Below are 12,421 nucleotides of genomic sequence, written 5' to 3' on the forward strand. Positions count from 1 at the left end.
GAAGAGAACGGCTTACGTTAATGGGCAAGGATCTGTGCTGAGGGCTCAGATGTCAGTCACACGGGGATGAAGTGAGAACCAACCTTTGACTATGATAATGCTAGTGCAGTGGTCACTGCCAGCCTCGTTTTGAGCCTCACACATATACTCGCCACTGTCTTCAATGGCCACATCTGTAAGCTTTAAGACCGCACTGGACTCCACAAAAGACATTTTGTGTTTGCTGCTCTCCCTCAGTTCACGGTCATTTGCAAACCACGTTATCTTAATTGGAGGGGTACCCGTGACTTTGCAGGCCAGCTGAGTGGCATCTCCTTTCTTTAACAGCTGTGATGGCTCTAACTTTTCAACAAATGTAGCAGGCTCTGTGGAAGGAAGAGAGTCATTAAGAAGCAGTGGAAAGAGGAAGGCGCGTATGTAGAAAGAGGTGTCAAGGGAAGAATGCAAACCTTTCACAAACAAGTTTGCACTGCACTCCACACTCCCGGCTACGTTGCTGACTTTGCACGTGTAAGTGCCCGAATCTGTGGTTTTCACTGCGTAGAGCTCCAGTGAAGTCTCGGAAGCTTCTTTGGTTATGTAACAGCTGCCACCAGAAACCAACTCTTTGTCGCCCTTAAACCACCTGACAGTAAGAGGAGTGGATCCTTGGAAAGTACTCTTCAGACAGACTGCAGAGCCAGGCAGAACATCCCTGGACCCAGGCTTAGTTACAAAGCTGGGTGGTTCTGAAGAAGAGGTAGAAGACAGAATTTGAAGGCGTTACAAGTCTGGACCCAATGGAAGTGGACTTAATTTGAACTGGTAAAGCAAACTACAAAGTCCCTAGCCAACCTTGCACAATCAGGGCTCCGCTGCTGTCTTTGCTTCCCACGGAATTTGTGGCCCGGCAGGTGAAATTCCCTGCATCGTTCATGTCTACTCGGCTGATCTCCAAAGAGGCTGTGCCTTCCACAAAGGCTACCTGGTATCTGTCAGAAGCAGTGATTTCTTTGCCATCCTTAAACCAGGAAACCCTCATGGGGAGGGAGCCTGCGATTTTGCAGTCTAGCCTGCAGGCACCGCCAACGACACTGTCCACGTTACGTAAGGGTTTGGTGAAAAGCGGGGCGATGTCTCGATCTGTTCACGGCATAAGAAAGAAAGCAAGATCAACATGGCGGACTGCCTATTTGGACAATTTTGTTGGATTGTAGAGCTCCACGTAACATGGTTTCCTAAAACTACTAACCTAACACGGTAAATGTGGTCTCACAGGAGCTGCTGCCGACTTCGTTGGAAATCTCGAAGGTGTACTGGCCACTGTCATGCAGTTCAGCGGAATAAAATTTCAGTTGGGCAAGGTTGTTTTTAAAACTGATTCGGTACTTTTTACTAGCAACCAAGGGTCTCCCATCTTTGTACCACTTGGGCTTGAGTTCTGGGGTGCCTGAGACTGTGTATTCCAGAGTGGCTGGGTCTCCTGCGGTCACCTGGATCAGTTCTGCTCGCTCGATGATTTTGGCAGGCTCTATAAAGGGATCGGACAGTTAGGGTACCTCAGTGTGAACCAAGGGTTCACTTTATGGGAAAGGGCAATTAGAAGTTAAAAAGTCCCTACACGAACCTTTAACTATCAATTCCCCAACAGACGTTTGGCTCCCAGCTTCGTTTTCAGCCAGGCATGTGTATTTGCCACACAAGCTAGTCTGAACATCAGGGATGGTCAGGACCGCAACTCCATTAGAAAAGCTCATTTTGATTTTTCCATCTTCTTTAATGACTTCTTGGCCTTTCATCCACATGACGGAAATGGGTTCCGACCCTCTCACGGCAGCTTGTAAGGTAACGGTTTGTCCTGCTAGGGCTGTAAAATCATCTACTTTCTTGACAAAGGTTGGTGGTTCTGGTTATCGAAAGAGAGCAGACATGTTTTCAGTCCCCACACTTTCTCAGCCCCATCTCTACTGCTGCAGAGACTTGTCCAATACAACCATCTCCCAACACTTGATTATTTGCAAGAAGAAAGACACTCTAAGAAGAATTAACAATTCCACTCAAGAGAGGCACAGAAAATAAATGTCAGCAAACAAAATGACTTTTTATGCGATTCTCCTTTGTTATGAATTAATAAATATTTCTGCTCTCATATCGAGATAAAGACTTGAATGAAAACTCTGGGCCCCAAGTTTAAACTAAGACAAAACCCACTGGAAAGACCAGAAGAAGAGAAAAGAATTAGTTTTCTTTCCCCTGGGTTAAAAAAAGCCATTTGGACAATTGACAGGAAACCCTCACCCTCCCTCACTAACCTTTTAATAAGTGTGTGGCCACACAGCCACACTTTCCAACTTCATTAGCAACTACACATTCGTAATCACCAACGTCAGCACTGTTGAAAGAGGTGATTTCCAGAAACACAAACGTCTTCTGAGTAAACAACCTGTACTTCTTGCTACTTCGGATTTGCTTCTTGTCTTTAAACCAGTTAACTTCAAAGGGTCCCGTGCCCGAAATCTCACATTGGAGCAGAGCGTTGGCCCCTCGCACTATGTCTGCGGGCTCAAGAGCTTTGATGAAAGAAGGCGGCTCTACAAAAGCACAAAGCACACGGTGAGCTGTGGGTGAGCTACAAGCAAACGAAAGGCAAATGCTCTCAGGAAAGCGAGCGATGGTAACTCGGCAGACAGACCTTTGATAACTACTTCAGCACTGCAGCTGTCACTGCCCACATCGTTGGTGGCTTCGCAGGAGTATGTGCCGCTGTCATCGACTTTGACGTCCGTGATGTCGAGGACAGCCTCAGAGTTGACAAAAGATATGCGGACTGTGTTACTTTCACTAAGTTCCTTGTTATTTTTGAACCAGGTGACCTGGATCACGGGCGAGCCTTTCAGCTTGCAATGGAGGCGCGCCGACTCACCCGGGACCATTAAATAAGAGGGATCCACCTTCTTCACAAAGGAGGGCGGTTCTATGTGATGTGCGGGGGGGGAAAAAAAATGGAGGTGAAGCATACACACCACAAAAGAGAAGCAGACACGTGACAAAAGACGGAAAACAAATCTTGACAAAACTTCTTGAGCAAGCCATGATACACCCTGCTCTTTCCTTCATTCAGAAACACCTTTCTCATCCCTTGATACAGAGGACAAAGGAAAAAAAAACAAGACACAAGCAAGCAGACTGTATGTACATGAAGAGGGACTTTCTGAACCGAGACACCAGTGAAAGACATGCTAAAGTGGGTGGCGGACAGGATGGGGCAGGGTGTCCCACCAGCCCTCATACAAAGGACTACGGGCAGCCAAGGAATGAAATGCATGTCAATTGGTTATTCAATACCAAACGGTTAGTCCTGGATGTACCACCACCATTATACAGATGAAGTAGGGTATGTTTATGTATGTATATGTGTAGACAACAACAGTTAATAATAGTAAAAAAAAAAAAACAGAGGTAGCTCATTTGAAAGAGAACAAGGAGGGGTGTTGGGGTAGGTAAGAGGGAGGAAAGGGAAATTAAGTAATTCATTATCATTTCAAAATAAATTATTTAAAAAGAAGATGGCTAAGAGTTGTCCGTACATTATAATTGCAAGCAAGATAGATAACTAACTGCCTTTGTTAAAATAAAAACAAAGCGAGTGAATTCTAAGGAAGATTAAACAAAAATAAAACTGACCAAACAACAGCCAACCAAATCATGTCAGGGCCTCCCCAGACCCAGAGGTTGTGTGATGTTGGGAATGTAACCAATAGCACAGGGTGTGGATGGTAGAGCTATCAGAGAATGTTCACAGAAGAGAGCGGCCCTTCTAAGGCTTCCTGTCAGACAGGAAGTGGCCAAGCACTGCCAGGGACTCTTACCTCTGACAGCGACTGTGGCAGATGAGGAACTGCTCCCAGCCTCGTTGGAAGCCGTGCACGTATAGGTTCCAGAATCTTTTAGTTTGGCCAGAGGAATCTCAAGAGATGCTATTTTATCTTCAAAATAGATCTTGTAATCTTTCCCAGCAGGCAGCTTTTGCCCATCTTTGCTCCATGTGATTGTAACTTTCCTGTCCTCATCTACTTGGCATTCAAGGTGGATCCTTTTATTGATGGCTGACTGCACAGCCTCTAACTCTTTAATGAAGTGGGGTTTGTCAATGATGGTCAGCTCAGCTTGGCAGATATCTGCTCCGAATTTGTTGGAAGCCTTACAAGAGTAAACACCCCTGTCCTGAACAGTAAGATTTGAGAGTTCTAAGCTGTGCTTGTTGTCTGCATCTGAAATCCTGCAGTCAGGTGACGGCGACAAGGCAGCACCGTCTTTCTGCCAGATGGTCTCAATCACCGGAGTCCCTGACACCGTGCAGAGAAACTTGGCTGCCTTACCCACAAAAGTCGTAAGGGACTTGGGCCGGGAGAGAAACGTTGGTGGATACGCCTCTGCAAAAGAAAGGTTCTCGTGTTACATGTGGCCTCCATCAAAGTTTCCGCTGCAATGACATATTCCAAGACAGAGAAGAGGTATGTTACGTCGTTAGGTGAACAGAAGACATTACCTTAAATAACAGTAGGAGAGTAGGACTGGAGGTTGGGTAAGGAGAAGAATGAATATTCTTAACTGTCTCTAGCAAACATGTGTTCCCACCCCGAAGCAGTGTTGCTAAGGCTTTGTCTGCTACACCAGAGGGTCAAAAAGATGGCACAATATAACAAGCAATTCAGTTGGCATTTTTCTTTTGTAAATTAGAAGACCAGAAGAAAACTCACAGGTAGACTGAAAATGGGGTAAGACTAAAACATTACGGAACCTTGCAGAGGTCATTCTAAGCCTCTGACAAATGCCAGGGCATCCACACATCACTTAAACACAATTGTGCACAATATTCCACAGCAGAAACGTCCCGTTCTCCATTATGAAGCAAAGTATGAGGCACCCCTCTTGTTGACAAAAGACACAGACTCTATCTCCCTGTCTTCTAGAAACAAAGGAGCTGAATCTTTGGTTCAGCCTCATTACTTGGCTGGGCTGATCTGTGTAAAGAATCCTTAACTGTCTTTCAGAATAGTACCATCATGGAAGAAAGTCCATGAGACCTCAGCCCCTACAGGCAGCTAAGAAATGCTGAGAAAGTAGTCTTTCCCAGGGAGGAGCACACCAATTGGTCACCTAATACCAAATAGTCCTAAAAACCTGCAAGTAACATTACAGACCGAATGGGTTTATTTAGGAATATATATATAATGCATGTAACAACAATTAACAAAAAAGAGGCCATGGGATAATGAAAAGAGAAAGCAAGGGGGTGGTTATACGGGAGGGGATAGAATGAAGAAAGGGTAAATAGTGCAATCATATACATCTCAAAAAAAAAAAAAAAAAAAAGTGAAGAAGAATGCCAAAGTATTGTCTGTGTGGAAACGTGGGTCCAGACTGAAAACCGTCCTGGCTGGGTCACTGTAGCAGGTTTCCTAGAATCTCAGAGATTTTCTACTGTGAAATAAAGTTTCAAAGATAAAAGATGTTTCAAAAAACTCCTTTTTCTGAGGTGGATGAGCAGGCTTCCTTCCCCTTCACATCCTCATGGAATAAGACTTCACGTAAGAGCAACTCCCCTACCCAGAAGCATCTCCTTCATCAGTGCTGAGTCTAGACCCCACCCCCCAGAGAAGGAGGAGGGGGAGGGAAGGGAGGGAGGGAGGGAGGGAGGAAAGGAAGAAAAGAGAGAAGGAGGGAGGGAAAGAAAAAGAAAAAAGAAAAGGGGGAAGAGGAAAAAAAGGAAGGAAAGAAAGGGACTAATTTTTTTTTTTTTTGACAAGGAGGAAATGCAAAATTTGTTGGGGATTAACAAAATGAAATTTACTTTTTGTGTCATAGGAAATTGAGAGGAAAGTATTTGTGAAATTGCCCTTATTTTAAAGTTAGAAGTTTAGAGTGAGCATCCTTACTTTGAAGTCCTGCCCTAGGGCCTGTCTTATTACTGAACTTTGTTTATCTTTAGATGCATATTCTGGCTTTTTTTTTAAAAAAAAAAAACCTCTGTCACTATTTCTGATTGGTTATTTGGGTTGTTATTATTAAGAATATAGAGGATTTTTTTTTTTTTTTTTTTGAGATAAGGTTTTCTATGTGGCCCTGGCTGTCCCGGAACTCACTCAGTAGACCAAGTTGGCCTCAAACTCACGGATCCATCTGCCTCAGTCTCTTGAATGCTGGGATTAAGGTGTGTGCCACCACTGCCTGGCTATTTATTTATTTTTAGTTTTTATTTTTATTGCCAAACATTTCTCAAATGTTTTATACTAAAAGCAAAGTCAGACTCGTTTGATGACTTAACATTTTCCCCTCAAAGAAAGGAACATTTGCTCTGGCTGCTGATAGAAATGTGACTATGAAGAATGACTTGTCCCCATACCCGCTGTGGGCTCAATCAGCGTGACACCACGGAGGACACCACGGAGGGGGTCAGTGTCCCCAGCTGGTGACACTCTGCACCTGTATGAAAAGCAACACTCACGGTGAGAGGCAGCGCCTGTACCCCTGTCTGCGCGTGCCATTTACCTGTCACGGTTAGCGTGGCCGTGCAGCTGACACTACCGTACTCATTGGAGGCTTTGCAGGTGTACTCGCCGCAGTCAACGACCTGCGTCCTCAGGATCTCCAGGCTGGAGACGTAGTTTGAGGACCGAATGGAGCACTTGTCGCTTTCGTAAATCTCTCTGCCGGCTTTGAACCACTGGAACCGGACGTTGGGGGCTCCTTGGATCTCGCAGGTGAATTTGGCGAGGTGGCCGAGGGCTACTTCCAGGGGCTCAATCCTCCTTTTGATCACAGGGGCAGCTGCAAATGGAAGCAGAACCCATTAGCCTCCTTCCTGGAATCCTGCATTTCTCTTTGCAGACTGGCTTCTGCCGCTGTTAACGAAATCCGACAGTTGAAATGGGTGAGACAGTTCTAAGGCATGTGACTGGAAGATAAGGATCATCCAGAAGGCAAAGCAAAATAAATAAATAAATAAATAAATAAATAAATAAATAAATAAAACGAGGGCAAAAAAGCAGCATGTGACATTTTCTGTTGTTACTCTGCGGTGAATGGCGGGGAAATTATTAAAACCGAAGGCAACGTGTGTGCATGCACAGGCGCAGGATTCACCGTGGAAATACGCCCTGCCGTCTAGGAACTGAGAATAAGGTGAAAGCAAACAAGACAGGCCAGTTGACGCAGTGAGGTGAGACAACAGCCAACAGACAGAAAGAGAAGATGACTAATCATGGCCACGCTGACTTCAGAGAAGAGCCTGGTGGTTTCAGAGCGCCTATGCACTGAAAACTTTTTATCGTATTATTATCAAAACCATTCCATATGGAATCGTGTTCATCACTATAAAACATACATTAGAATATGTTTTATTTGAGAAGTAAGTAGTGGTTATGATAATGTATGACCCAATCAGGCAGAGAGAAACGGAAGTTAAAAACCATGATTGTGTCTGTCCTCGCATTCCTACTCTAAACAGCTGGCATTCTGGAAGAGTGGTAGGTTGTGAAAAGCCAGTGGTGGCGTCTACGTCATTACAAAGTGGTGGGCATTAGCACAGTGCCTGGTGCATTTAACCCTTAGGGTCCAACCTCCTTCTCCCACAGTGAGCTTTGCGGACGTCACTGCTTTCCCGCTGTCATTTGAGGCTTCGCAGACATACTCCCCTTCATCCTCCATCTTTACGGCCTCGATCACCAGAGTGTAGGCGTTCTGCTCTTTCAAACACTTGAACTTTGCATCTGGAGGCACCGGGTTACCCTTGAAATACCAGTTCACCTCCTGAGCGTTTGCTATGGAGGATGTAAGGTGGACAGTATCTCCTTCCTCAGAGATGGCGTCCACTAAGTGTTTAAGTATAGTAGGGCAAAGGTCAGCTAAGGTGCCCTCGGCTTCTTCTTGTGGCCTCACTGTCATGGTCTTCTGGGGACCATTCTCTTCTGCTGCCTCCAGAGTTTCAGCCTGTGGACCCTCATCAGTATCTCTATTTTTGAACTGACTTTCCACATTCAAACAACTGACCTCTTCTTTGGAGACAAGGTACTTAGAGTCAGCTTCCGCTTCTATAATGGCTTCAACTTCCTGTGCATCAGAAAGGCGACCTCTTCCTCCTTTGTCTTCTCCCTGAAACCTGGGATCCTCAGCCATTAGGATGTTTATTTCCTCACAGACGATGGAGCACAAGGCATCCTTCAGTTCCGTTTCCAGGTTAGCCATTTGAGGATCTATGTCTTCAATAGTGACAGTTAACTCTTCAGTTAGCGATTCCACTGAGGTAATAAGATAGGTGCACACAATACGTTTGGGCTCTTGGGTGAAGCTTACGGCGGTGACCTCCACCTTGTCAATGTTTCTGAGCCACTCAGAGAAAAGACTTGCTTGCTCCCTGGCCACAGCTGCTTGCAAAGCCCTGCGGACCTGAGTTTTCAGCTGTAACCGCTGCTCTTCAGGGACACTAGCAAACACTGTTTCCTTAGAAAGCAGGTCACTTTCTTGTACTTCCTTCACTCCCTTGACTGCCTCGGGCTCTTTCTCAGACTTAGAGGTTTGGCTAGTGGGTACCGTCATGACCTCTGACTGCTCTTCCTTAAGTAGAACCTGATTTTCCTCAAGTGTTAGTGGGAAGCTTAGGGACTTGCCCTCCTCGGTCCTCAGGGCGACATCTTGCCCTGAGCTTTCTAGGGTGTCTGCATTAGCCATCAGGACTTTGCCTTCTTCTGTGTATGTATGTTGGAAAGGGACTTGGGGCTCAGAGCGCATGTTAGAGACAGCAACATCAGGCCCCTCTAAACTTTCCACATGTCCCTCAGCTAAACTCTGACTCAGGAGGAGGGCTCTTTGCTCCTTGTCTACTTCTGGGATTGTTGTTTCTCCTGGATGAAGTGTTTCTTCAGTCGCAGAGGCCAGAAGCGAAGGGTCGGGAGAGGCTGTAGAAGACTGTGGGTATTTCCCTTTGGGTTCAGCTGTTAAGGTGATCAGAGGCTTGCCAGTGACTGAGCTCACCTGTGCTGCAGATGAGGCGCCTGGGAAGATTTCCTCAGGCTCTTCAAACAGTAGGGTATCTTCCTCGGGGAGGGTTCTCTGAGACTGGACAGTCTGCAGGTGTGAAGTGGGGGGCGGTTCTTTGACTGGCTGTACATGAACAGTACCATCAATGGGAGGTACCTCCCCAGCGCCTTGGGGAGTGGGCATGACAACAGGTTGAGGCTTTTGAGCCCCTAGAGTCACCCCAGTACCCAGCTCACCGCTGTCAATGGGCTGCCCGTAAGAAGGTTGCAGCTTTTCCTCTGCAATTAAAGCAGCTTCTGAGATGGCAAAAGCTGTAATTTCCTGCTGTGAGTGAAATGTCTGCGCTAAAGGGCCCCTCGCAGATGTTTCCAGAAAATCACCGGGAATTCCTGAAGTGGACTCCTCCTTGCAGGAGGCATCCGGCACATCTGTGTCTTCCAGAAGCACAAGAAGCTCTGCGGCACAGGTAGACACCCCCCACAGGTTCTCAGCCTTACAGACGTACAGGCCACTGTCGCCCCTCTGAGGGTCATTAACAATGAAGGTCCCCGAGCCATCGGGATTATGAATGATGGTGTAGCAAACGTTGGTATAAAGTGGGATGTCTTCTTTGAACCACAAAACAGTGGGGGCAGGCTCTCCATGCACCAAGTACTCAAAGACAGCAGGGATTCCTGGGGCACAGTGCACTGGTTTTAACTCCTTGAAAAAGTAAGGAGGACAAGGCCCTTCGGGCCTTTCCAGAACTTTCTCCACTACCGATTCCTTCTCCTTGCTCCTCTCTCCTTTGGGGATTACTTTTAGGTGAGCGCTGCACACTGCCCTTCCGTGCCCATTGGTGGCCATGCACGTGTATTCCCCCCCATCCTGAAATCTGGTGAACAGAATGATTAGGCTGTGGTTATCCTCATCAAAGACAAATTTGTAGTCAGCAGAAGGGGTTAAAAGCATCCCATTGAAGAACCATTGAATTTTAGGCTTGGGGTAGCCAATGACAGTAACAGACAATTTAGCTACATCTTCAACACTTATTTCAACATCCGATATTTCTCTGATGAAAACCGGGGCAGAGCCTTCCTGTCTGGAATCAAACCGGACGTAATGAGCTGGGGGCTCGGACAGACGTTCAAGTGCTTCATTTGCATTAGGTAAATGTAGATCAGAACTATAGGTTTGAAAATCTTCCTTGGCAGACAGAATGCTAGCAATTTCTGTGTGGAGAGAAATCATTAATGACATCACCATGCGATTTTGTTTAACAAACAGTATCAAAGAATTAGACACCAATTAGTGGCCTTCTGCACTGGAATAAGATTGTGGTGAGATTAACTCATCAAAAACCGTATCCCTATCTTTCTTAGCCTATTGTGGAAAAATCAAGCAGCTGTAACAACCGCATGAAAGCAACTTCAGATCCAATTCATCTGCTAGGGTTCACAAATGTGATATACATCTGGACCTGAAGTTTGAAAAAGTGCTAGCTATATATTTAATAAATCATAAATCCAGGGTTACTTACATCAACTTCTAAAAAGACAGAATTATTATATAGGATTTTCTTGAATTAAACAATCATTTTCAAAGAAAACATGTTTAAGAGGGCACTTCTAAGTGGATATCAGCAACAATAACAAAATCAGAGGCTAGCCAGGTATAGTCCTAGGTTAGAAGGCTGAGGCAGGGGGATTCCAAGTTCCAGGCCTGTTTGGGGCCCTTCCTGTATCAGGCTACAGGAAAGGTTTGACTCTGACTTCTGCAGAAACCATTCTTCTTAGGAAATCAGGTCTCCCATCACTCAGATAAAAACATGTCTTGAAGTATATTCAAGAAATATTTCATAATAAGACAGTTAAGAAAATAGAAGGCAGAAATAAAGAAATGACTCTGATATCCAAACATTGCTGATAATTTATTGTGTAAGGCAGTTGTACAGCTTTACCGAAGGGGAGCACCAAGTACCAAACACTCCTTCAATGGGATCTCAAACAACCAAGTGAGAGACAAAAGGAGGCAGGTTGTTAATTCAGCTGCCTGGGGATGCTGGACTGCCCAGTTACTGGAAGTTTTATTGACTAAATAAAAAGCAGTTTAATTTTATTAATCCACTTCCCTCATATTACACTGAATAGTTTTGTCCTTTAATCCCTTGCTGGTCTAGTGTCTTAGTGTATTAGAAGGCAGGACTCATGTCCATAAAACAGTAGGTTTGTGACAGTAACAGACAATTTAGCTGCATCTTCAACATTTATTTCAATGTCTGATATTTCTCTGATGAAAACAGGGGCAGAGCCTTCCTGTCTGGAATCAAACTTTGTGGAATGAACTGGGGGCTCGGACAGACGTTCAAGTGTGGGATGCTTATTATTAAGCTACTTCTGACTGTCCCTGATAGGCCACTGAGGACTTCATACTTAAAAGACTATCAGTGGCCACTTAGCTTTGCATCTGTGCTAAGTATCTTAGCTTCCCCTTCTCCTTAGTCCCCAAATACCTGCAAAGGGAACAGATGTGGTTATCGTCAAAGTACCGTGAGTTGCTGATGTGTAAAAACAATTTTCACAGGTTTCTCCTATTTCAAAACACAGCATATTTATCACACACACAAGAATACAGTGCGTGAGCCTCAAATGGGCCCAACTATGAAAGCTGTAGTTAAAATTACCTTAGTCTACAGTATCTTGTGATGACTTTTAAATCCAACTCTGTGCAACACATGGAATCCTTCATCAAGCACTGGGGACATTAACAGCCCAAGCTTTAAAATAGTGTGTCACTGAAAATAGCAGATTCCATTTAATGATTTGAAGTGTGGGGAAGGGTTATTTCTCTTTTCAGCTGTTATCATTACTCAACACATCCTCAAGCTCAGTACATCTGAGACAAACGGGGTCATCATAAGAAAAATCAAAGCTTTCATTCTTCCGGGAAAAAAAGTGTACATTTAAAGATCAACGAATATGAAAGCATTTTCCTCCTTCCCTGTTTTCATTTGCTTTTCAAAATTTATAAATGTGACTCTGCTTGGTAAGTGTGTCTGTCATGTTGGCTATGACATGGACTTTTAATTAATTGAACATGCAGCACATGACTAAACGTAGGGGAAAAATTTAATTCCCTTTGCTACAGAATTAGTTTTACCTCAGGGACTCTAGTGGTATTTTATATCTAAATTATTACCAAAGGTGTTATGTAGTCAGGGATGCTGGTGTGGCATATTATATCTAAATTATTACCAAAAGTATATGTACTTTGTGGTTGAAGTAAAAAATCATTGTTCTACAATTGCTTATCTACCACTAGATGGTGGTCATTAAAAAAAAACTATGATTTTTTTTTTTTTAAACTGAGGGAAAGGACACAATTGACTAGTCTGCTCATTTCTTACACATGCTTCTAATCTTGA

The 12,421-nt window shown here is 44.6% G+C and overlaps 1 protein-coding gene across 4 annotated transcripts in view; it reads right to left on the reverse strand.

The window, feature by feature from the left end:
• TTN (titin) overlaps positions 1-12,421 on the reverse strand; it is a 266,446-nt gene that overhangs the window by 191,368 nt on the left and 62,657 nt on the right. For 3 of the 4 annotated variants that reach the window (XM_080927460.1, XM_080927459.1, XM_080927463.1), the window contains 9 exons: positions 6,532-6,810; positions 3,849-4,412; positions 2,672-2,953; positions 2,292-2,570; positions 1,607-1,885; positions 1,232-1,510; positions 835-1,122; positions 450-728; positions 84-365 (listed from right to left, as the gene is read on the reverse strand). In XM_080927460.1, coding sequence (XP_080783586.1) covers positions 84-365; positions 450-728; positions 835-1,122; positions 1,232-1,510; positions 1,607-1,885; positions 2,292-2,570; positions 2,672-2,953; positions 3,849-4,412; positions 6,532-6,810 — 2,811 coding nt within the window. The remainder of the gene's footprint in view (positions 1-83; positions 366-449; positions 729-834; positions 1,123-1,231; positions 1,511-1,606; positions 1,886-2,291; positions 2,571-2,671; positions 2,954-3,848; positions 4,413-6,531; positions 6,811-12,421) is intronic. The other variant, XM_080927461.1, reaches the window with a different exon arrangement.

This window comes from Micromys minutus, assembly GCF_963924665.1.
Source record: "Micromys minutus genome assembly, chromosome: 13".
Classification (NCBI taxonomy): domain Eukaryota; kingdom Metazoa; phylum Chordata; class Mammalia; order Rodentia; family Muridae; genus Micromys; species Micromys minutus.